This window comes from Oncorhynchus kisutch, unplaced genomic scaffold, assembly GCF_002021735.2.
Source record: "Oncorhynchus kisutch isolate 150728-3 unplaced genomic scaffold, Okis_V2 scaffold735, whole genome shotgun sequence".
Taxonomy (NCBI): Eukaryota; Metazoa; Chordata; class Actinopteri; order Salmoniformes; family Salmonidae; genus Oncorhynchus; species Oncorhynchus kisutch.
In genome coordinates this window covers 110,412-136,408 of record NW_022262680.1, presented here as the reverse complement: position 1 = coordinate 136,408, position 25,997 = coordinate 110,412, and the positions used below count along the sequence as shown (strand labels likewise).

At 46.8% G+C, this 25,997-nt stretch overlaps 1 protein-coding gene across 3 annotated transcripts in view; it reads right to left on the bottom strand.

Annotated features, from left to right (window-relative positions):
• Positions 1-10,214: 10,214 nt before the first annotated feature.
• The window catches only part of LOC116361729 (tumor protein p53-inducible protein 11-like), a 76,495-nt gene continuing 60,712 nt past the window's right edge, over positions 10,215-25,997 (bottom strand). For all 3 annotated transcript variants that reach the window (XM_031816047.1, XM_031816049.1, XM_031816048.1), the window contains 2 exons: positions 17,559-17,660; positions 10,215-10,397 (listed from right to left, as the gene is read on the bottom strand). In XM_031816047.1, coding sequence (XP_031671907.1) covers positions 10,240-10,397; positions 17,559-17,660 — 260 coding nt within the window. In that variant the 3' untranslated portion in view covers positions 10,215-10,239. The remainder of the gene's footprint in view (positions 10,398-17,558; positions 17,661-25,997) is intronic.

The window sequence follows — 25,997 nt, the reverse complement described above, 5'->3', positions numbered from 1 at the left end:
TTAATACAACATATATTAGAACAGAACAAAACCAGTGTTATTGTCCTTTACTACAACATATATTAGAACAGAAAAAAACCAGTGTTATTGTCCTTTACTACAACATATATTACTACAGAACAAAACCAGTGTTATTGTCCTTTAATACAACATATATTAGAACAGAACAAAACCAGTGTTATTGTCCTTTACTACAACATATATTAGAACAAAACCAGTGTTATTGTCCTTTACTACAACATATATTAGAACAGAACAAAACCAGTGTTATTGTCCTTTACTACAACATATATTACTACAGAACAAAACCAGTGTTATTGTCCATTACTACAACATATATTACTACAGAACAAAACCAGTGTTATTGTCCTTTACTACAACATATATTAGAACAAAACCAGTGTTATTGTCCTTTAATACAACATATATTAGAACAGAACAAAACCAGTGTTATTGTCCTTTACTACAACATATATTACTACAGAACAAAACCAGTGTTATTGTACTTTACTACAACATATATTAGAACAGAACAAACCAGTGTTATTGTCCTTTAATACAACATATATTAGAACAGAACAAAACCAGTGTTATTGTCCTTTACTACAACATATATTACTACAGAACAAAACCAGTGTTATTGTCCTTTACTACAACATATATTAGAACAGAACAAAACCAGTGTTATTGTCCTTTGCTACAACATATATTAGAACAGAACCAGCGGTGTGGTCATCAGGGAACGCAACAGGAAAAAACTGACATGAGCGTTTCTTATTGAACAGGTAAGTACCTCACTGTTTCACTCTGGGTTTTTTTCTTCTGTTTTGCACCAATATGAACATGACCCAGAGCAACATGAAACTGAACATTAGACAACACTCTGAGCCAGGCCTACATGAACCAGGACATTAGACAACACTCTCTGACCCAGACCAACATGAAACAGGACATTAGACAACAGTAGTCGTTCTCTGACCCAGACCTACATGAACAGACAAAGCTGTGTGTCTTAAAATATATATCTTGTACTGCCAATTAAAGTATGTTCACTCTCTACACACAAGTTCTGCCCCCAACCCAGGGTTTTCCAAACAGGCTTATACAAGTTCTGCCCCCAACCCGGGGTTTTCCAAACAGGCTTATACAAGTTCTGCCCCCAACCCGGGGTTTTCCAAACAGGCTTATACAAGTTCTGCCCCCAACCCGGGGTTTTCCAAACAGGCTTATACAAGTTCTGCCCCCAACCCGGGGTTTTCCAAACAGGCTTATACAAGTTCTGCCCCCAACCCGGGGTTTTCCAAACAGGCTTATACAAGTTCTGCCCCCAACCCGGGGTTTTCCAAACAGGCTTATACAAGTTCTGCCCCCAACCCAGGGTTTTCCAAACAGGCTTATACAAGTTCTGCCCCCAACCCAGGGTTTTCCAAACAGGCTTATACAAGTTCTGCCCCCAACCCGGGGTTTTCCAAACAGGCTTATACAAGTTCTGCCCCCAACCCGGGGTTTTCCAAACAGGCTTATACAAGTTCTGCCCCCAACCCGGGGTTTTCCAAACAGGCTTATACAAGTTCTGCCCCCAACCCAGGGTTTTCCAAACAGGCTTATACAAGTTCTGCCCCCAACCCGGGGTTTTCCAAACAGGCTTATACAAGTTCTGCCCCCAACCCGGGGTTTTCCAAACAGGCTTTTACAAGTTCTGCCCCCAACCCGGGGTTTTCCAAACAGGCTTATACAAGTTCTGCCCCCAACCCGGGGTTTTCCAAACAGGCTTATACAAGTTCTGCCCCCAACCCAGGGTTTTCCAAACAGGCTTATACAAGTTCTGCCCCCAACCCAGGGTTTTCCAAACAGGCTTATACAAGTTCTGCCCCCAACCCAGGGTTTTCCAAACAGGCTTATACAAGTTCTGCCCCCAACCCGGGGTTTTCCAAACAGGCTTATACAAGTTCTGCCCCCAACCCAGGGTTTTCCAAACAGGCTTATACAAGTTCTGCCCCCAACCCGGGGTTTTCCAAACAGGCTTATACAAGTTCTGCCCCCAACCCAGGGTTTTCCAAACAGGCTTATACAAGTTCTGCCCCCAACCCAGGGTTTTCCAAACAGGCTTATACAAGTTCTGCCCCCAACCCAGGGTTTTCCAAACAGGCTTATACAAGTTCTGCCCCCAACCCGGGGTTTTCCAAACAGGCTTATACAAGTTCTGCCCCCAACCCGGGGTTTTCCAAACAGGCTTATACAAGTTCTGCCCCCAACCCAGGGTTTTCCAAACAGGCTTATACAAGTTCTGCCCCCAACCCGGGGTTTTCCAAACAGGCTTATACAAGTTCTGCCCCAACCCGGGGTTTTCCAAACAGGCTTATACAAGTTCTGCCCCCAACCCGGGGTTTTCCAAACAGGCTTATACAAGTTCTGCCCCCAACCCGGGGTTTTCCAAACAGGCTTATACAAGTTCTGCCCCCAACCCGGGGTTTTCCAAACAGGCTTATACAAGTTCTGCCCCCAACCCGGGGTTTTCCAAACAGGCTTATACAAGTTCTGCCCCCAACCCGGGGTTTTCCAAACAGGCTTTTACAAGTTCTGCCCCCAACCCAGGGTTTTCCAAACAGGCTTATACAAGTTCTGCCCCAACCCGGGGTTTTCCAAACAGGCTTATACAAGTTCTGCCCCAACCCGGGGTTTTCCAAACAGGCTTATACAAGTTCTGCCCCCAACCCGGGGTTTTCCAAACAGGCTTATACAAGTTCTGCCCCCAACCCGGGGTTTTCCAAACAGGCTTATACAAGTTCTGCCCCAACCCGGGGTTTTCCAAACAGGCTTATACAAGTTCTGCCCCCAACCCGGGGTTTTCCAAACAGGCTTATACAAGTTCTGCCCCCAACCCGGGGTTTTCCAAACAGGCTTATACAAGTTCTGCCCCCAACCCGGGGTTTTCCAAACAGGCTTATACAAGTTCTGCCCCCAACCCAGGGTTTTCCAAACAGGCTTATACAAGTTCTGCCCCCAACCCAGGGTTTTCCAAACAGGCTTATACAAGTTCTGCCCCCAACCCAGGGTTTTCCAAACAGGCTTATACAAGTTCTGCCCCCAACCCGGTGTTTTCCAAACAGGCTTATACAAGTTCTGCCCCCAACCCGGGGTTTTCCAAACAGGCTTATACAAGTTCTGCCCCCAACCCAGGGTTTTCCAAACAGGCTTATACAAGTTCTGCCCCCAACCCGGGGTTTTCCAAACAGGCTTATACAAGTTCTGCCCCCAACCCAGGGTTTTCCAAACAGGCTTATACAAGTTCTGCCCCCAACCCAGGGTTTTCCAAACAGGCTTATACAAGTTCTGCCCCCAACCCGGGGTTTTCCAAACAGGCTTATACAAGTTCTGCCCCCAACCCGGGGTTTTCCAAACAGGCTTATACAAGTTCTGCCCCCAACCCAGGGTTTTCCAAACAGGCTTATACAAGTTCTGCCCCCAACCCGGGGTTTTCCAAACAGGCTTATACAAGTTCTGCCCCCAACCCGGGGTTTTCCAAACAGGCTTATACAAGTTCTGCCCCCAACCCGGGGTTTTCCAAACAGGCTTATACAAGTTCTGCCCCCAACCCGGGGTTTTCCAAACAGGCTTATACAAGTTCTGCCCCCAACCCGGGGTTTTCCAAACAGGCTTATACAAGTTCTGCCCCCAACCCGGGGTTTTCCAAACAGGCTTATACAAGTTCTGCCCCCAACCCGGGGTTTTCCAAACAGGCTTATACAAGTTCTGCCCCCAACCCGGGGTTTTCCAAACAGGCTTATACAAGTTCTGCCCCCAACCCAGGGTTTTCCAAACAGGCTTATACAAGTTCTGCCCCCAACCCGGGGTTTTCCAAACAGGCTTATACAAGTTCTGCCCCCAACCCGGGGTTTTCCAAACAGGCTTATACAAGTTCTGCCCCCAACCCAGGGTTTTCCAAACAGGCTTATACAAGTTCTGCCCCCAACCCGGGGTTTTCCAAACAGGCTTATACAAGTTCTGCCCCCAACCCGGGGTTTTCCAAACAGGCTTATACAAGTTCTGCCCCCAACCCGGGGTTTTCCAAACAGGCTTATACAAGTTCTGCCCCCAACCCGGGGTTTTCCAAACAGGCTTATACAAGTTCTGCCCCCAACCCGGGGTTTTCCAAACAGGCTTATACAAGTTCTGCCCCCAACCCGGGGTTTTCCAAACAGGCTTATACAAGTTCTGCCCCCAACCCGGGGTTTTCCAAACAGGCTTTTACAAGTTCTGCCCCCAACCCAGGGTTTTCCAAACAGGCTTATACAAGTTCTGCCCCCAACCCGGGGTTTTCCAAACAGGCTTATACAAGTTCTGCCCCCAACCCGGGGTTTTCCAAACAGGCTTATACAAGTTCTGCCCCCAACCCGGGGTTTTCCAAACAGGCTTATACAAGTTCTGCCCCCAACCCAGGGTTTTCCAAACAGGCTTATACAAGTTCTGCCCCCAACCCGGGGTTTTCCAAACAGGCTTATACAAGTTCTGCCCCCAACCCGGGGTTTTCCAAACAGGCTTATACAAGTTCTGCCCCCAACCCGGGGTTTTCCAAACAGGCTTATACAAGTTCTGCCCCCAACCCGGGGTTTTCCAAACAGGCTTATACAAGTTCTGCCCCCAACCCAGGGTTTTCCAAACAGGCTTATACAAGTTCTGCCCCCAACCCAGGGTTTTCCAAACAGGCTTATACAAGTTCTGCCCCCAACCCAGGGTTTTCCAAACAGGCTTATACAAGTTCTGCCCCCAACCCGGTGTTTTCCAAACAGGCTTATACAAGTTCTGCCCCCAACCCGGGGTTTTCCAAACAGGCTTATACAAGTTCTGCCCCCAACCCAGGGTTTTCCAAACAGGCTTATACAAGTTCTGCCCCCAACCCGGGGTTTTCCAAACAGGCTTATACAAGTTCTGCCCCCAACCCAGGGTTTTCCAAACAGGCTTATACAAGTTCTGCCCCCAACCCAGGGTTTTCCAAACAGGCTTATACAAGTTCTGCCCCCAACCCGGGGTTTTCCAAACAGGCTTATACAAGTTCTGCCCCCAACCCGGGGTTTTCCAAACAGGCTTATACAAGTTCTGCCCCCAACCCAGGGTTTTCCAAACAGGCTTATACAAGTTCTGCCCCCAACCCGGGGTTTTCCAAACAGGCTTATACAAGTTCTGCCCCCAACCCGGGGTTTTCCAAACAGGCTTATACAAGTTCTGCCCCCAACCCGGGGTTTTCCAAACAGGCTTATACAAGTTCTGCCCCCCAACCCGGGGTTTTCCAAACAGGCTTATACAAGTTCTGCCCCCAACCCGGGGTTTTCCAAACAGGCTTATACAAGTTCTGCCCCCAACCCGGGGTTTTCCAAACAGGCTTATACAAGTTCTGCCCCCAACCCGGGGTTTTCCAAACAGGCTTATACAAGTTCTGCCCCCAACCCGGGGTTTTCCAAACAGGCTTATACAAGTTCTGCCCCCAACCCAGGGTTTTCCAAACAGGCTTATACAAGTTCTGCCCCCAACCCGGGGTTTTCCAAACAGGCTTATACAAGTTCTGCCCCCAACCCAGGGTTTTCCAACAGGCTTATACAAGTTCTGCCCCCAACCCAGGGTTTTCCAAACAGGCTTATACAAGTTCTGCCCCCAACCCAGGGTTTTCCAAACAGGCTTATACAAGTTCTGCCCCCAACCCAGGGTTTTCCAAACAGGCTTATACAAGTTCTGCCCCCAACCCGGGGTTTTCCAAACAGGCTATACAAGTTCTGCCCCCAACCCGGGGTTTCCAAAACAGGCTTATACAAGTTCTGCCCCCAACCCAGGGTTTTCCAAACAGGCTTATACAAGTTCTGCCCCCAACCCAGGGTTTTCCAAACAGGCTTATACAAGTTCTGCCCCCAACCCGGGGTTTTCCAAACAGGCTTATACAAGTTCTGCCCCCAACCCAGGGTTTTCCAAACAGGCTTATACAAGTTCTGCCCCCAACCCGGGGTTTTCCAAACAGGCTTATACAAGTTCTGCCCCCAACCCAGGGTTTTCCAAACAGGCTTATACAAGTTCTGCCCCCAACCCAGGGTTTTCCAAACAGGCTTATACAAGTTCTGCCCCCAACCCAGGGTTTTCCAAACAGGCTTATACAAGTTCTGCCCCCAACCCGGGGTTTCCAAACAGGCTTATACAAGTTCTGCCCCCAACCCGGGGTTTTCCAAACAGGCTTATACAAGTTCTGCCCCCAACCCAGGGTTTTCCAAACAGGCTTATACAAGTTCTGCCCCCAACCCGGGGTTTTCCAAACAGGCTTATACAAGTTCTGCCCCCAACCCGGGGTTTTCCAAACAGGCTTATACAAGTTCTGCCCCCAACCCGGGGTTTTCCAAACAGGCTTATACAAGTTCTGCCCCCAACCCGGGGTTTTCCAAACAGGCTTATACAAGTTCTGCCCCCAACCCGGGTTTTCCAAACAGGCTTATACAAGTTCTGCCCCCAACCCGGGGTTTTCCAAACAGGCTTATACAAGTTCTGCCCCCAACCCGGGGTTTTCCAAACAGGCTTATACAAGTTCTGCCCCCAACCCGGGGTTTTCCAAACAGGCTTATACAAGTTCTGCCCCCAACCCAGGGTTTTCCAAACAGGCTTATACAAGTTCTGCCCCCAACCCGGGGTTTTCCAAACAGGCTTATACAAGTTCTGCCCCCAACCCGGGGTTTTCCAAACAGGCTTATACAAGTTCTGCCCCCAACCCGGGTTTTCCAAACAGGCTTATACAAGTTCTGCCCCCAACCCGGGGTTTTCCAAACAGGCTTATACAAGTTCTGCCCCCAACCCGGGGTTTTCCAAACAGGCTTATACAAGTTCTGCCCCAACCGGGTTTTCCAAACAGGCTTATACAAGTTCTGCCCCCAACCCGGGTTTTCCAAACAGGCTTATACAAGTTCTGCCCCCAACCCGGGTTTTCCAAACAGGCTTATACAAGTTCTGCCCCCAACCAGGGTTTTCCAACAGGCTTATACAAGTTCTGCCCCCAACCCAGGGTTTTCCAAAACAGGCTTATACAAGTTCTGCCCCCAACCCGGTGTTTTCCAAACAGGCTTATACAAGTTCTGCCCCCAACCCGGGGTTTTCCAAAACAGGCTTATACAAGTTCTGCCCCCAACCCGGGTTTTCCAAACAGGCTTATACAAGTTCTGCCCCCAACCCGGGGTTTTCCAAACAGGCTTATACAAGTTCTGCCCCCCAACCCAGGGTTTCCAAACAGGCTTATACAAGTTCTGCCCCCAACCCAGGGGTTTATCCAAAACAGGCTTATACAAGTTCTGCCCCCAACCCGGGTTTTCCAAACAGGCTTATACAAGTTCTGCCCCCAACCCGGGGTTTTCCAAACAGGCTTATACAAGTTCTGCCCCAAGCCCAGGGTTTTCCAAACAGGCTTATACAAGTTCTGCCCCCAACCCGGGGTTTTCCAAACAGGCTTATACAAGTTCTGCCCCCAACCCGGGGTTTTCCAAACAGGCTTATACAAGTTCTGCCCCCAACCCGGGGTTTTCCAAACAGGCTTATACAAGTTCTGCCCCCAACCCGGGGTTTTCCAAACAGGCTTATACAAGTTCTGCCCCCAACCCGGGGTTTTCCAAACAGGCTTATACAAGTTCTGCCCCCAACCCGGGTTTTCCAAACAGGCTTATACAAGTTCTGCCCCCAACCCGGGGTTTTCCAAACAGGCTTATACAAGTTCTGCCCCCAACCCGGGGTTTTCCAAACAGGCTTATACAAGTTCTGCCCCCAACCCAGGGTTTTCCAAACAGGCTTATACAAGTTCTGCCCCCAACCCAGGGTTTTCCAAACAGGCTTATACAAGTTCTGCCCCCAACCCAGGGTTTTCCAAACAGGCTTATACAAGTTCTGCCCCCAACCCAGGGTTTTCCAAACAGGCTTATACAAGTTCTGCCCCCAACCCAGGGTTTTCCAAACAGGCTTATACAAGTTCTGCCCCCAACCCAGGGTTTTCCAAACAGGCTTATACAAGTTCTGCCCCCAACCCGGGGTTTTCCAAACAGGCTTATACAAGTTCTGCCCCCAACCCGGGGTTTTCCAAACAGGCTTATACAAGTTCTGCCCCCAACCCAGGGTTTTCCAAACAGGCTTATACAAGTTCTGCCCCCAACCCAGGGTTTTCCAAACAGGCTTATACAAGTTCTGCCCCCAACCCAGGGTTTTCCAAACAGGCTTATACAAGTTCTGCCCCCAACCCAGGGTTTTCCAAACAGGCTTATACAAGTTCTGCCCCCAACCCAGGGTTTTCCAAACAGGCTTATACAAGTTCTGCCCCCAACCCGGGGTTTTCCAAACAGGCTTATACAAGTTCTGCCCCCAACCCGGGGTTTTCCAAACAGGCTTATACAAGTTCTGCCCCCAACCCGGGGTTTTCCAAACTCGGTCCCCAGGTTTTTTTATTTTATTTTTTGCCCCGAGCACTACGCAGCTGACTCAAATGATCAACGCTTGTCCCAACCCATTAAAGTATGTTCACTGTCGACACACAAGTTCTGCCCCTAACCCGGGGTTCCCCAAACAGGCTTATACAAGTTCTACATGACTCATGGGACTTGGTATCTACAGAAGAGACCCACAGTCTGAAAACAACACTGTTCTCTGTCTGCAGGCACATGTTCAGTAACTAGCACATGTGTATTTACGTGTCTTGTAATAAGTGGCATATCGCAAAATACAAATCACATTATTTGGCAATCAGATTTAAAAAGATCCCTTTCCTAAACTAAATTAAACCAGAGCTTTATCTATGAACATAACAGATTTAAGTGGTTGGGGCTGTCTCAATGAAACTGGGATCAAAGTGTGCATGAAAAATGGCACCCTATTATCCCCTATATAGTGGTACTACTATAGACCAGAGCCCTATTCCCTATATAGTGGTACTACTATAGACCAGAGCCCTATTCCCTATATAGTGGTACTACTATAGACCAGGGCCCTATTCCCTATATAGTGGTACTACTATAGACCAGAGCCCTATTCCCTATATAGTGGTACTACTATAGACCAGAGCCCTAATCCCTATATAGTGGTACTACTATAGACCAGAGCCCTATTCCCTATATAGTGGTACTACTATAGACCAGAGCCCTATTCCCTATATAGTGGTACTACTATAGACCAGAGCCCTATTCCCTATATAGTGGTACTACTATAGACCAGAGCCCTATTCCCTATATAGTGGTACTACTATAGACCAGAGCCCTATTCCCTATATAGTGCACTACTTCTGAACAGAGTCCTATGTGGGGTAAGTCTAGGGGGCCATTTGGGCAGTGTATGTGTATGGTTCTGGGTCTAATCAGAACTGCTGTATCTATGGTTCTGGGTCTAATCAGAGATGCTAGATCTATGGTTCTGGGTCGAATCAGAACTGCTATATCTATGGTTCTGAGTCTAATCAGAGCTATATATATGGTTCTGGTTCTAATCAGAGCTATATCTATGGTTCTGGGTCTAATCAGAGCTATATCTATGGTTCTGGGTCTAATTAGAGCTATGTGTATGGTTCTGGGTCTAATCAGAACTGCTATATCTATGGTTCTGGGTCTAATCAGAACTATATCTATGGTTCTGGGTCTAATCAGAGCTATGTATATGGTTCTGGGTCTAATCAGAACTATATCTATGGTTCTGGGTCGAATCAGAACTATATCTATGGTTCTGGGTCGAATCAGAGCTATGTATATGGTTCTGGGTCTAATTAGAGCTATGTGTATGGTTCTGGGTCTAATCAGAACTATATCTATGGTTCTGGGTCGAATCAGAACTATATCTATGGTTCTGGGTCTAATCAGAACTATATCTATGGTTCTGGGTCGAATCAGAACTATATCTATGGTTCTGGGTCTAATCAGAACTATATCTATGGTTCTGGGTCGAATCAGAACTGCTATATCTATGGTTCTGGGTCGAATCAGAACTGCTGTATCTATGGATCTGGGTCGAATCAGAACTAGATCTATGGTTCTGGGTCTACTCAGAGCTATGTGTATGGTTCTGGGTCTAATCAGAGCTTTATCTATGGTTCTGGGTCGAATCAGAACTAGATCTATGGTTCTGGGTCTACTCAGAGCTATGTGTATGGTTCTGGGTCTAATCAGAGCTATATCTATGGTTCTGGATCTAATCAGAGCTTTATCTATGGTTCTGGGTCTAATCAGAGCTATGTATATGGTTCTGGGTCTAATCAGCACTATGTGTATGGTTCTGGGTCTTCTTGGTCCTGCGACCCAGGTGGTAGTAGTAGAGGAGTGTGATGATGAGGAAGAGGACTTCACTGAGGAGGAGGAGGATGGCAGAGTTCGACATCAGACCCAGCTCCACCAGGGTGATGCTGGTCACTGCAACGAGAGAGAGAGAGAGAGACGCCTTCACTATGGTGAATCACTAAAACAATACAGAAATACACTACGGAAAAAGAAGGAACAGCATGTCAGAAATCAGCTCAATGCAATTGAAGAATCCATAGACTCTAACCACTTCTGGGAAAATTGGAAAACACTAAACAAACAACAACACGAAGAATTATCTATCCAAAATGGAGATGTATGGGTAAACCACTTCTCCAATCTTTTTGGCTCTATAACAAAGAATAAAGAGCAAAAACATATACATGATCAAACACAGATCTTAGAATCAACTATTAAAGACTACCAGAACCCACTGGATTCCAGAACCCACTGGATTCCAGAACCCACTGGATTCTCCAATTACATTGAAAGAGTTACAGGACAAAATAAAAACCCTCTAACCCAAAAAGGCCTGTGGTGTTGATGGTATCCTCAATGAAATGATCAAATATACAGACAACAAATTCCAATTGGCTATACTAAAACTCTTTAACATCATACTTAGCTCTGGCATCTTCCCCAATATTTGGAACCAAGGACTGATCACCCCAATATACAAATTTGACCCCAATAACTACCGTGGAATATGTGTCAACAGTAACCTTGGGAAAATCCTCTGCATTATTATTAACAGCAGACTCGTACATTTCCTCAATGAAAACAATGTACTGAGCAAATGTCAAATTGGCTTTTTACCAAATTACCGTACAACAGACCATGTATTCACCCTGCACACCCTAATTGACAACCAAACAAACCAAAACAAAGGCAAAGTCTTCTCATGCTTTGTTGATTTCAAAAAATCCTTCGACTCAATCTGGCATGAGGGTCTGCTATACAAACTGATGGAAAGTGGTGTTGGGGGTAAAACATACGACATTATAAAATCCATGTACACAAACAACAAGTGTGCGGTTAAAATTGGCAAAAAACACACACATTTCTTCACACAGGGTCGTGGGGTTAGACAGGGATGCAGCTTAAGCCCCACCCTCTTCAACATATATATCAACGAATTGGCACAGGCACTAGAAAAGTCTGCAGCACCCGGCCTCCCCCTGCTAGAATCCGAAGTCAAATGTCTGCTGTTTGCTGATGATCTGGTGCTTCTGTCACCAACCAAGGAGGGCCTACAGCAGCACCTAGATCTTATGCACAGATTCTGTCAGACCTGGGCCCTGACAGTAAATCTCAGTAAGACCAAAATAATGGTGTTCCAAAAAAGGTCCAGTCACCAGGACCACAAATACAAATTCCATCTAGACACTGTTGCCCTAGAGCACACAAAAAACTATACATACCTTGGCCTAAACATCAGCACCACAGGTAACTTCCACAAAGCTGTGAACGATCTGAGAGACAAGGCAAGAAGGGCATTCTATGCCATCAAAAGAAACATAAATTTCAACATACCAATTAGGATTTGGCTAAAAATACTTGAATCAGTCATAGAGCCCATTGCCCTTTATGGTTGTGAGGTCTGGGGTCCGCTCACCAACCAAGACTTCACAAAATGGGACAAACACCAAATTGAGACTCTGCACGCAGAATTCTGCAAAAATATCCTCCGTGTACAACGTAGAACACCAAATAATGCATGCAGAGCAGAATTAGGCCGATACCCACTAATTATCAAAATCCAGAAAAGAGCTGTTAAATTCTACAACCACCTAAAAGGAAGCGATTCACAAACCTTCCATAACAAAGCCATCACCTACAGAGAGATGAACCTGGAGAAGAGTCCCCTAAGCAAGCTGGTCCTGGGGCTCTGTTCACAAACACAAACACACACTACAGAGCCCCAGGACAGCAGCACAATTAGACCCAACCAAATCATGAGAAAACAAAAAGATAACTACTTAACACATTGGAAAGAATTAACAAAAAAACAGAGCAAACTAGAATGCTATTTGGCCCTACACAGAGAGTACACAGCGGCAGAATACCTGACCACTGTGACTGACCCAAAATTAAGGAAAGCCTTGACTATGTACAGACTCAGTGAGCATAGCCTTGCTATTGAGAAAGGCCGCCGTAGGCAGACCTGGCTCTTAAGAGAAGACAGGCTATGTGCTCACTGCCCACAAAATGAGGTGGAAACTGAGCTGCACTTCCTAACCTCCTGCCCAATGTATGACCATATTAGAGAGACATATTTCCCTCAGATTACACAGATCAACAAAGAATTCGAAAACAAATCCAATTTTGAAAAACTCCCATATCTACTGGGTGAAATTCCACAGTGTGCATCACAGCAGCAAGATTTGTGACCTGTTGCCACGAGAAAAGAGCAACCAGTGAAGAACAAACACCATTGTAAATACAACCCATATTTATGCTTATTTATTTTATCTTGTGTCCTTTAGCCATTTGTACATTGTTTGAACACTGTATATATAATATGACATTTGTAATGTCTTTACTGTTTTGAAACTTCTGTATGTGTAATGTTTACTGTTAATTTTTGTTGTTTTTCACTTTATATATTCACTTTGTATGTTGTCTACCTCACTTGCTTTGGCAATGTTAACACATGTTTCCCATGCCAATAAAGCCCTTGAATTGAATTGAATTGAATTGAGAGAGAGGACACACCTTTTACAACTAGGGTTAATTAAGTACAGTGGGGCAAAAAAGTATTTAGTCAGCCACCAATTGTGCAAGTTCTCCCACTTAAAAAGATGAGAGAGGCCTGTAATTTTCATCATAGGTACACTTCAACTATGACAGACAAAATGAGAAAGAAAATCCATAAAATCACATTGTAGAATTTTTTAAAAATTTATTTGCAAATTATGGTGGATATATAGGGGACACGGTGACATCTGGGATGCAGCCTAAACAAATGTAATGTGCTATACTGATACAGAGGGGATATATAGGTGACACGGGGACATCTGGGATGTAGCCTATACAAATGTAATGTGTTATACTGATACAGAGGGGATATATAGGTGACATCTGGGATGTAGCCTATACAAATGTAATGTGTTATACTGATACAGAGGGGATATATAGGGGACACGGGGACATCTGGGATGTAGCCTATACAAATGTAATGTGTTATACTGACACAGAGGGGATATATAGGGGACATCTGGGATGTAGCCTATACAAATGTAATGTGTTATACTGATACAGAGGGGATATATAGGGGACACGGGGACATCTGGGATGTAGCCTATACAAATGTAATGTGTTATACTGATACAGAGGGGATATATAGGGGACATCTGGGATGTAGCCTATACAAATGTAATGTGTTATACTGATACAGAGGGGATATATAGGTGACATCTGGGATGTAGCCTATACAAATGTAATGTGTTATACTGATACAGAGCCAACAGAAAGTATTCAGACCGCTTGACTTTTTACACATGTTGGTGGGTTAAAGTTATTCTAAAATGGATTAAATCCCCCCCCACACATCAATCTACACACAGTACCACATAATGACATCACAATACCCCATAATGACATCACAATACCCCATAATGGCATCACAATACCCCATAATGACATCACAATACCCCATAATCAAATCAAAAATGTATTTATATAGCCCTTCGTACATCAGCTGATATCTCAAAGTGCTGTACAGAAACCCAGCCTGAAACCCCAAACAGCAAGCAATGCAGGTGGAGAAGCACGGTGGCTAGGAAAAACTCCCTAGAAAGGCCAAAACCTAGGAAGAAACCTAGAGAGGAACCAGGCTATGTGGGGTGGCCAGTCCTCTTCTGGCTGTGCCGGGTGGAGATTATAACAGAACATGGCCAAGATGTTCAAATGTTTATAAATGACCAGCATGGTCCAATAATAATAAGGCAGAACAGTTGAAACTGGAGCAGCAGCACGGTCAGGTGGACTGGGGACAGCAAGGAGTCATCATGTCAGGTAGTCCTGGGGCATGGTCCTAGGGCTCAGGTCCTACGATGATGACCAAGCAAACACAGGTTTTTAGAAATTGTTGCTAATTAATAATATATGTATACAGTGCCTTGCGAAAGTATTCGGCCCCCTTGAACTTTGCGACCTTTTGCCACATTTCAGGCTTCAAAAAAAGATATAAAACTGTATTTTTTTGTGAAGAATCAACAACAAGTGGGACACAATCATGAAGTGGAACAACATTTATTGGATATTTCAAACTTTTTTAACAAATCAAAAACTGAAAAATTGGGCGTGCAAAATAATTCAGCCCCCTTAAGTTAATACTTTGTAGCGCCACCTTTTGCTGCGATTACAGAGGTAAGTCGCTTGGGGTATGTCTCTATCAATTTTGCACATCAAGACTGAAATTTTTTCCCATTCCTCCTTGCAAAACAGCTCGAGCTCAGTGAGGTTGGATGGAGAGCATTTGTGAACAGCAGTTTTCAGTTCTTTCCACAGATTCTCGATTAGATTCAGGTCTGGACTTTGACTTTCTAACACCTGGATATGTTTATTTGTTTGAAGCCTGAAATGTGGCAAAAGGTCGCAAAGTTCAAGGGGTCCGAATACTTTCGCAAGGCACTGTATATATTTTAAACGGACATATCACATTTACATCAGTATTCAGACCTTTTACTCAGGACTTTGTTTAAGCACCTTTGGCAGCGATTACAGCCTTGAGTTTGAGTATGAATTTACAAGCTTGGCACACCTGTATTTGGGAGGTTTCTCCCATTCATCTCTGCAGATCCTCTCAACCTCTGTCAGGTTGGATGTGGAGCGTCTCTCCAGAGATGTTTGATCCGGTTCAAGTCTGGGCTCTGGCTGGGTCAGTCAAGGACATTCAGAGACTTTTCCTGAAGCCCCTCCTGCGTTGTCTTGGGTGGGTGCTTAGGGTCTTTGTCCTGTTGGGTGGTGAACCTTCGCCCCAGTCTGAGGTCCTGAGCCCTCTGGAGCAGGTTTTCATCAAGGATCTCTCTGTACTTTGCTCCGTTCATCCTTGCCTCAATCCTAACTAGTCTTCCAGTCCCTGCCGCTGAAAATCATCCCCACAGTATGATGCTGCCACCATCATGCTTCACTGTAGAGATGGTGCCAGGTTTCCTCTAGACGTGACGCTTGGCATTCAGGCCAAAGAGTTCAATCTTGGTTTCATCAGACCAGAGAATCTTTTTTCTCATGGTCAGAGTCTTTAGGTGCCTTTTGGCAAACTCCAAGCGGGCTGTCGTGTGCCTTTTACTGAGGAGTAGCTTCCGTCTGGCCACCCAACCATAAAAGCCTGATTGGTGGAGTGCTGGAGAAATAGTTGTCCTTCTGGAAGGTTCTCCCATCTCCACAGAGGAACTCTGTGGAGCTCTGTCAGAGTGACCATCAGGTTATTGGGCACCTCCCTGACCAAGGCCCTTCAACGATTGCTCAGTTTGTCCGGGCGGCCAGCTCTAGGAAGAGTCTTGGTGGTTCCAAACTTCTTCCATTTAAGAATGATGGAAGCCACTGTGTTCTTGGGGACCTTCAATGCTGCAGACATTTTTTGGTACCCTTCCCCAGATCAGTGCCTCGACACAATTCTGTCTCTGAGCTCTACGGACAATTCCTTCAACCTCAATGGCTTGGTTTTTTTCTCTGACATACACTGTCAACTGTGGGACCTTAAATAGACAGGTGTGTGCCTTTCCAAATCATTGAATTGACCACAGGTGGACTCCAAGTTGTAGAAACATCTCAAGGATGTTCAATGGAAACAGGATGCACCTGAGCTCAATTTGGAGTCTCATAGCAAAGAGTCTGAATACTAATGTAAAGAAGGTCTTTCAGTTTTGTATTTCAGTTGAATTTGTTATAAAATTTGCAAAAATGTTCTAAAAACCTGTTTACGCTTTGTCATTATGGGGTATTGTGATGTCATTATGGGGTATTGTGATGTCATTATGGGGTATTGTGATGTCATTATGGGGTATTGTGATGTCATTATGGGGTATTGTGATGTCATTATGGGGTATTGTGATGTCATTATGGGGTATTGTGATGTCATTATGGGGTATTGTGATGTCATTATGGGGTATTGTGATGTCATTATGGGGTATTGTGATGTCATTATGGGGTATTGTGCCGCCCCTCCACTCTAACCACTAGGCTACCCTGCCGCCCCTCCACTCTAACCACTAGGCTACCCTGCCGCCCCATTGTGTTTAGATTGGTAAGGATTTTTTTTTAATGAATCCATTTTTAGAATAAGGATTTAACGTAGCAAAATGTAGAAAAAGTCAAGGGGTCTGAATACCTTCTGAAGGCACTGTATATGTGATCATCTGGACCACTAGATGGAACTTCACTCTCAGTCAATTCAATTCAATTCAATTCAATTCAATGGGCTTTACTGTCATTGACCTTTTCTCGTGGCAACACCCTCATCCTGCAGTTCACTTCAGGGCTCATATATATCAAGCATCTCAGAGCGGGAGTACTGATCTAGAATCAGATCCCTCATTGTCTCTGATCTTACTCATAACACTCTAAAAGGTTAAACTGATCCTAGATCAGCAGTCCTACTTTGATACAGTACATACGGCTCCTGGTCCCCTCGTCCATGTAATGTTATTCATTACAATCTAAAAGGTTAAACTGATCCCAGATCAGTTGTCCTACTTTGATACAGTACATATACGGCCCCAGACTTCCCTTCAGTCGACACTGCAGGACTGAACAGAGATTGATTTTCCACTGATGTGTGAATGTCTCTTATTGAAGTATTAGAGGAGACGGGAGGATATAACATGGACTCGCCTGGACTCTCAGTCCCTCCCTAAATACACACTACTGTTACTGATCATAGCCACTACTGTTACTGATCATAGCCACTACTGTTACTGATCATAGCCACTACTGTTACTGATCATAGCCACTACTGTTACTGATCATAGCCACTACTGTTACTGATCATAGCCACTACTGTTACTGATCATAGCCACTACTGTTACTGATCATAGCCACTACTGTTACTGTAAACAACTGATCATAGCCACTACTATTACTGTAAACAACTGATCATAGACAATCCTGTTACTGATCATAGACACTACTATTACTGATCATAGACAATCCTGTAACCTACAGATCCAATCATAAACCAATAGGTGAAGCCCAGTGCATCCTTACTGCACAGTCGTTAGTTTGTGTTGTTAGTAAATGGATATTAGGATAGAACAACGGATCCCTCACCCAGGAACTGGACAGACAAGAGGCAGGCCTCTGTCAGCAGGGTCCACTGGATAATGGCCTTCTCTGCTGTGTACAGACCTTTCCACATGATCAATGAGACACCTGGTGGGAGAGAGAGAGAGGAGAGGGAGAGATGAGAGAGAGACAGAAACAGAGACAGAGAGAGAGAGAGAGAGGAGAGGGAGACAGAGAGAGAGGAGAGGGAGAGGGAGACAGAGACAGAGACAGAGACAGAGACACAGAGACAGAGACACAGAGACAGAGACACAGAGACAGGAGAGGAGAGGAGAGGAGAGGAGAGGAGAGGAGAGGAGAGGAGAGGAGAGGAGAGGAGAGGAGAGGAGAGGAGAGGAGAGGAGAGGAGAGGAGAGGAGAGGAGAGGAGAGGAGAGGAGAGGAGAGAGGAGAGGAGAGGAGACAGAGACAGAGACAGAGACAGAGACAGAGACAGAGACAGCGACAGAGACAGAGAGAGGAGAGGGAGAGAGGAGAGAGAGACAGAAACAGAAACAGAGAGAGAGAGAGAGAGAGAGGAGAGGGAGAGGGAGACAGAGAGAGAGAGAGAGAGAGAGAGAGAGAGAGAGAGAGATAGACAGAGAGAGAGGAGAGAGAGACAGAGAGAGAGAGATGAAAGAGAGAGATGAAAGAGAGGAGAGAGAGAGAGAGAGAGAGAGAGAGGAGAGAGAGACAGAGGAGAGAGAGACAGAGGAGAGATGAAAGAGAGGAGAGAGAAAGAGAGGAGAGAGAGAGAGGAGAGAGAAAGAGAGGAGAGAGAGACAGAGAGAGAGAGATGTTTAGCATTAGGGTGAGGACTACAGTTGTCTAGAGTGTAGCCAGCCTTCTAAAAACCCCGTTGTCTCGATCACTCCACTATTGGAAGTACTGTGAGAAGTCTGGGTTTCCGAGGTCAGGTCCACATCGGTTCACATCAGAACGGATCCAGACAACCAGATCTCTCAGCTACTAATTCCTTCCTTCCAGGAAGTGGCTGGATTTGAACACTGTACTAGAGTAGGGAGGACATCCTGTCCATCAGGAAGTAGTGAGCCCTTCTGATGACCCCAGCCCACACAGAGCCATGGATAGATACAGTATAATACTATATTTAAACTATATAGTACATCTGTGGCTCTGCTCCAACCAAGGCTGTTCCTGAACAGACAGTAGAGGAACTGTGGCTGTGTTCCAAAAGGCACCCTAATTCCCTATTAGTGCGCACTACTTTCAACCAGAGCTCTATGGAACCTGGACAAAAGCAGTGCACTATAAAACATGGAATAGGGTGCCATTTGGGACGAACCCTGTATCTTCACCCCTTGTTTCCTACAGCCTTCCGCTGTTAAGGGATTATCCTCCCTTCCTTCCTGTCTTTCTCAGTCGGGTTCTGCCTTCCATCCATCCCTCTCTCTCTCCCTCCATCAGAGGGGGACTGTACAGTCACGCCTTGCTGTACTCAAATGCACTCACTCATCATGTAATACTGTAAAACATGGCGGACTGAATACGAACGTCTTAATACCCTATGACAAAAACTATTAAAGCAGTCACGATTATTACCATCTTATTACGCTAGGTAAGCCCTCAGCTGGTCCTACCTGTTATTACGCTAGGTAAACCCTCAGCTGGTTCTGGTCCTACCTGTTATTACGCTAGGTAAGCCCTCAGTTGGTCCTACCTGTTATTACGCTAGGTAAGCCCTCTGCTGGTCCTACCTGTTATTACGCTAGGTAAGCCCTCTGCTGGTCCTACCTGTTATTACGCTAGGTAAGCCCTCTGCTGGTCCTACCTGTTATTACGCTAGGTAAGCCCTCTGCTGGTCCCACCTGTTATTCAGCTAGGTAAACCCTCAGCTGGTCCTACCTGTTATTACGCTAGGTAAACCCTCTGCTGGTCCTACCTGTTATTACGCTAGGTAAACCCTCTGCTGGTCCTACCTGTTATTACGCTAGGTAAGCCCTCTGCTGGTCCTACCTGTTATTACGCTAGGTAAGCCCTCTGCTGGTCCTACCTGTTATTACGCTAGGTAAGCCCTCTGCTGGTCCTACCTGTTATTACGCTAGGTAAGCCCTCTGCTGGTCCTACCTGTTATTACGCTAGGTAAACCCTCAGCTGGTCCTACCTGTTATTTAGCTAGGTAAGCCCTCAGCTGGTCCTACCTGTTATTACGCTAGGTAAGCCCTCTGCTGGTCCTACCTGTTATTACGCTAGGTAAGCCCTCTGCTGGTCCTACCTGTTATTACGCTAGGTAAGCCCTCTGCTGGTCCTACCTGTTATTACGCTAGGTAAGCCCTCAGCTGGTCCTACCTGTTATTACGCTAGGTAAGCCCTCAGCTGGTCCTACCTGTTATTACGCTAGGTAAGCCCTCAGCTGGTCCTACCTGTTATTACGCTAGGTAAGCCCTCTGCTGGTCCTACCTGTTATTACGCTAGGTAAGCCCTCAGCTGGTCCTACCTGTTATTACGCTAGGTAAGCCCTCAGCTGGTCCTACCTGTTATTTAGCTAGGTAAACCCTCTGCTGGTCCTACCTGTTATTTAGCTAGGTAAGCCCTCAGCTGGTTCTACCTGTTATTACGCTAGGTAAACCCTCTGCTGGTCCTACCTGTTATTTAGCTAGGTAAGCCCTCAGCTGGTCCTACCTGTTATTTAGCTAGGTAAGCCCTCAGCTGGTCCTACCTGTTATTTAGCTAGGTAAACCCTCAGCTGGTCCTACCTGTTATTACGCTAGGTAAGCCCTCAGCTGGTCCTACCTGTTATTACGCTAGGTAAGCCCTCAGCTGGTCCTACCTGTTATTACGCTAGGTAAACCCTCAGCTGGTCCTACCTGTTATTACGCTAGGTAAGCCCTCTGCTGGTCCCACCTGTTATTCAGCTAGGTAAACCCTCTGCTGGTCCCACCTGTTATTACGCTAGGTAAGCCCTCAGCTGGTCCTACCTGTTATTACGCTAGGTAAGCCCTCAGCTGGTCCTACCTGTTATTTAGCTAGGTAAGCCCTCAGCTGGTCCTACCTGTTATTACGCTAGGTAAGCCCTCAGCTGGTCCTACCTGTTATTTAGCTAGGTAAGCCCTCAGCTGGTCCTACCTGTTATTTAGCTAGGTAAGCCCTCAGCTGGTCCTACCTGTTATTTAGCTAGGTAAGCCCTCAGCTGGTCCTACCTGTTATTTAGCTAGGTAAACCCTCAGCTGGTCCTACCTGTTATTACGCTAGGTAAGCCCTCTGCTGGTCCTACCTGTTATTACGCTAGGTAAACCCTCAGCTGGTCCTACCTGTTATTACGCTAGGTAAGCCCTCTGCTGGTCCTACCTGTTATTACGCTAGGTAAGCCCTCAGCTGGTTCTGGTCCTACCTGTTATTTAGCTAGGTAAGCCCTCAGCTGGTCCTACCTGTTATTACGCTAGGTAAACCCTCAGCTGGTCCTACCTGTTATTACGCTAGGTAAGCCCTCTGCTGGTCCCACCTGTTATTCAGCTAGGTAAACCCTCTGCTGGTCCCACCTGTTATTACGCTAGGTAAGCCCTCAGCTGGTCCTACCTGTTATTACGCTAGGTAAGCCCTCAGCTGGTCCTACCTGTTATTTAGCTAGGTAAGCCCTCAGCTGGTCCTACCTGTTATTACGCTAGGTAAACCCTCTGCTGGTCCCACCTGTTATTACGCTAGGTAAGCCCTCAGCTGGTCCTACCTGTTATTTAGCTAGGTAAGCCCTCAGCTGGTCCCACCTGTTATTTAGCTAGGTAAGCCCTCAGCTGGTCCTACCTGTTATTTAGCTAGGTAAGCCCTCAGCTGGTCCTACCTGTTATTTAGCTAGGTAAGCCCTCAGCTGGTCCTACCTGTTATTTAGCTAGGTAAACCCTCTGCTGGTCCCACCTGTTATTACGCTAGGTAAGCCCTCAGCTGGTCCTACCTGTTATTTAGCTAGGTAAGCCCTCTGCTGGTCCTACCTGTTATTACGCTAGGTAAGCCCTCAGCTGGTCCTACCTGTTATTTAGCTAGGTAAGCCCTCTGCTGGTCCTACCTGTTATTACGCTAGGTAAGCCCTCAGCTGGTCCTACCTGTTATTTAGCTAGGTAAGCCCTAAACTGGTTCTGGTCCTACCTGTTATTTAGCTAGGTAAGCCCTCAGCTGGTCCCACCTGTTATTACGCTAGGTAAGCCCTCAGCTGGTCCTACCTGTTATTACGCTAGGTAAGCCCTCAGCTGGTCCTACCTGTTATTACGCTAGGTAAGCCATCAGCTGGTCCTACCTGTTATTTAGCTAGGTAAGCCCTCAGCTGGTCCTACCTGTTATTACGCTAGGTAAGCCCTCAGCTGGTTCTGGTCCTACCTGTTATATAGCTAGGTAAGCCCTCAGCTGGTCCTACCTGTTATTTAGCTAGGTAAACCCTCAGCTGGTCCTACCTGTTATTTAGCTAGGTAAGCCCTCAGCTGGTTCTGGTCCTACCTGTTATTTAGCTAGGTAAGCCCTCAGCTGGTTCTGGTCCTACCTGTTATTTAGCTAGGTAAGCCCTCAGCTGGTTCTGGTCCTACCTGTTATATAGCTAGGTAAGCCCTCAGCTGGTCCTACCTGTTATTTAGCTAGGTAAACCCTCAGCTGGTGCTACCTGTTATTTAGCTAGGTAAGCCCTCAGCTGGTCCTACCTGTTATTACGCTAGGTAAACCCTCTGCTGGTCCTACCTGTTATTACGCTAGGTAAGCCCTCTGCTGGTCCTACCTGTTATTACGCTAGGTAAGCCCTCTGCTGGTCCTACCTGTTATTACGCTAGGTAAGCCCTCAGCTGGTCCTACCTGTTATTACGCTAGGTAAGCCCTCAGCTGGTCCTACCTGTTATTACGCTAGGTAAGCCCTCAGCTGGTCCTACCTGTTATTACGCTAGGTAAGCCCTCTGCTGGTCCTACCTGTTATTACGCTAGGTAAGCCCTCAGCTGGTCCTACCTGTTATTACGCTAGGTAAGCCCTCAGCTGGTCCTACCTGTTATTTAGCTAGGTAAACCCTCTGCTGGTCCTACCTGTTATTTAGCTAGGTAAGCCCTCAGCTGGTTCTACCTGTTATTACGCTAGGTAAACCCTCAGCTGGTCCTACCTGTTATTACGCTAGGTAAGCCCTCTGCTGGTCCTACCTGTTATTACGCTAGGTAAGCCCTCAGCTGGTTCTGGTCCTACCTGTTATTACGCTAGGTAAGCCCTCAGCTGGTCCTACCTGTTATTACGCTAGGTAAGCCCTCAGCTGGTCCTACCTGTTATTACGCTAGGTAAACCCTCAGCTGGTCCTACCTGTTATTACGCTAGGTAAGCCCTCAGCTGGTCCTACCTGTTATTACGCTAGGTAAACCCTCTGCTGGTCCTACCTGTTATTTAGCTAGGTAAGCCCTCAGCTGGTCCTACCTGTTATTTAGCTAGGTAAGCCCTCAGCTGGTCCTACCTGTTATTTAGCTAGGTAAACCCTCAGCTGGTCCTACCTGTTATTACGCTAGGTAAGCCCTCAGCTGGTCCTACCTGTTATTACGCTAGGTAAGCCCTCAGCTGGTCCTACCTGTTATTTAGCTAGGTAAGCCCTCAGCTGGTCCTACCTGTTATTACGCTAGGTAAGCCCTCAGCTGGTCCTACCTATTATTTAGCTAGGTAAGCCCTCAGCTGGTCCTACCTGTTATTTAGCTAGGTAAGCCCTCAGCTGGTCCTACCTGTTATTTAGCTAGGTAAACCCTCAGCTGGTCCTACCTGTTATTACGCTAGGTAAGCCCTCTGCTGGTCCTACCTGTTATTACGCTAGGTAAACCCTCAGCTGGTCCTACCTGTTATTACGCTAGGTAAGCCCTCTGCTGGTCCTACCTGTTATTACGCTAGGTAAGCCCTCAGCTGGTTCTGGTCCTACCTGTTATTACGCTAGGTAAGCCCTCAGCTGGTCCTACCTGTTATTACGCTAGGTAAGCCCTCAGCTGGTCCTACCTGTTATTACGCTAGGTAAACCCTCAGCTGGTCCTACCTGTTATTACGCTAGGTAAGCCCTCTGCTGGTCCCACCTGTTATTCAGCTAGGTAAACCCTCTGCTGGTCCCACCTGTTATTACGCTAGGTAAGCCCTCAGCTGGTCCTACCTGTTATTACGCTAGGTAAGCCCTCAGCTGGTCCTACCTGTTATTTAGCTAGGTAAGCCCTCAGCTGGTCCTACCTGTTATTACGCTAGGTAAGCCCTAAGCTGGTCCTACCTGTTATTTAGCTAGGTAAGCCCTCAGCTGGTCCTACCTGTTATTTAGCTAGGTAAGCCCTCAGCTGGTCCTACCTGTTATTTAGCTAGGTAAGCCCTCAGCTGGTCCTACCTGTTATTTAGCTAGGTAAACCCTCAGCTGGTCCTACCTGTTATTACGCTAGGTAAGCCCTCTGCTGGTCCTACCTGTTATTACGCTAGGTAAACCCTCAGCTGGTCCTACCTGTTATTACGCTAGGTAAGCCCTCTGCTGGTCCTACCTGTTATTACGCTAGGTAAGCCCTCAGCTGGTTCTGGTCCTACCTGTTATTTAGCTAGGTAAGCCCTCAGCTGGTCCTACCTGTTATTACGCTAGGTAAGCCCTCAGCTGGTCCTACCTGTTATTACGCTAGGTAAACCCTCAGCTGGTCCTACCTGTTATTACGCTAGGTAAGCCCTCTGCTGGTCCCACCTGTTATTCAGCTAGGTAAACCCTCTGCTGGTCCCACCTGTTATTACGCTAGGTAAGCCCTCAGCTGGTCCTACCTGTTATTACGCTAGGTAAGCCCTCAGCTGGTCCTACCTGTTATTTAGCTAGGTAAGCCCTCAGCTGGTCCTACCTGTTATTACGCTAGGTAAACCCTCTGCTGGTCCCACCTGTTATTACGCTAGGTAAGCCCTCAGCTGGTCCTACCTGTTATTTAGCTAGGTAAGCCCTCAGCTGGTCCCACCTGTTATTTAGCTAGGTAAGCCCTCAGCTGGTCCTACCTGTTATTTAGCTAGGTAAGCCCTCAGCTGGTCCTACCTGTTATTTAGCTAGGTAAGCCCTCAGCTGGTCCTACCTGTTATTTAGCTAGGTAAACCCTCTGCTGGTCCCACCTGTTATTACGCTAGGTAAGCCCTCAGCTGGTCCTACCTGTTATTTAGCTAGGTAAGCCCTCTGCTGGTCCTACCTGTTATTACGCTAGGTAAGCCCTCAGCTGGTCCTACCTGTTATTTAGCTAGGTAAGCCCTCTGCTGGTCCTACCTGTTATTACGCTAGGTAAGCCCTCAGCTGGTCCTACCTGTTATTTAGCTAGGTAAGCCCTAAACTGGTTCTGGTCCTACCTGTTATTTAGCTAGGTAAGCCCTCAGCTGGTCCCACCTGTTATTACGCTAGGTAAGCCCTCAGCTGGTCCTACCTGTTATTACGCTAGGTAAGCCCTCAGCTGGTCCTACCTGTTATTACGCTAGGTAAGCCATCAGCTGGTCCTACCTGTTATTTAGCTAGGTAAGCCCTCAGCTGGTCCTACCTGTTATTACGCTAGGTAAGCCCTCAGCTGGTTCTGGTCCTACCTGTTATATAGCTAGGTAAGCCCTCAGCTGGTCCTACCTGTTATTTAGCTAGGTAAACCCTCAGCTGGTCCTACCTGTTATTTAGCTAGGTAAGCCCTCAGCTGGTTCTGGTCCTACCTGTTATTTAGCTAGGTAAGCCCTCAGCTGGTTCTGGTCCTACCTGTTATTTAGCTAGGTAAGCCCTCAGCTGGTTCTGGTCCTACCTGTTATATAGCTAGGTAAGCCCTCAGCTGGTCCTACCTGTTATTTAGCTAGGTAAACCCTCAGCTGGTCCTACCTGTTATTTAGCTAGGTAAGCCCTCAGCTGGTCCTACCTGTTATTACGCTAGGTAAACCCTCTGCTGGTCCTACCTGTTATTACGCTAGGTAAGCCCTCTGCTGGTCCTACCTGTTATTACGCTAGGTAAGCCCTCTGCTGGTCCTACCTGTTATTACGCTAGGTAAGCCCTCAGCTGGTCCTACCTGTTATTACGCTAGGTAAGCCCTCAGCTGGTCCTACCTGTTATTACGCTAGGTAAGCCCTCAGCTGGTCCTACCTGTTATTACGCTAGGTAAGCCCTCTGCTGGTCCTACCTGTTATTACGCTAGGTAAGCCCTCAGCTGGTCCTACCTGTTATTACGCTAGGTAAGCCCTCAGCTGGTCCTACCTGTTATTTAGCTAGGTAAACCCTCTGCTGGTCCTACCTGTTATTTAGCTAGGTAAGCCCTCAGCTGGTTCTACCTGTTATTACGCTAGGTAAACCCTCTGCTGGTCCTACCTGTTATTTAGCTAGGTAAGCCCTCAGCTGGTCCTACCTGTTATTTAGCTAGGTAAGCCCTCAGCTGGTCCTACCTGTTATTTAGCTAGGTAAACCCTCAGCTGGTCCTACCTGTTATTACGCTAGGTAAGCCCTCAGCTGGTCCTACCTGTTATTACGCTAGGTAAGC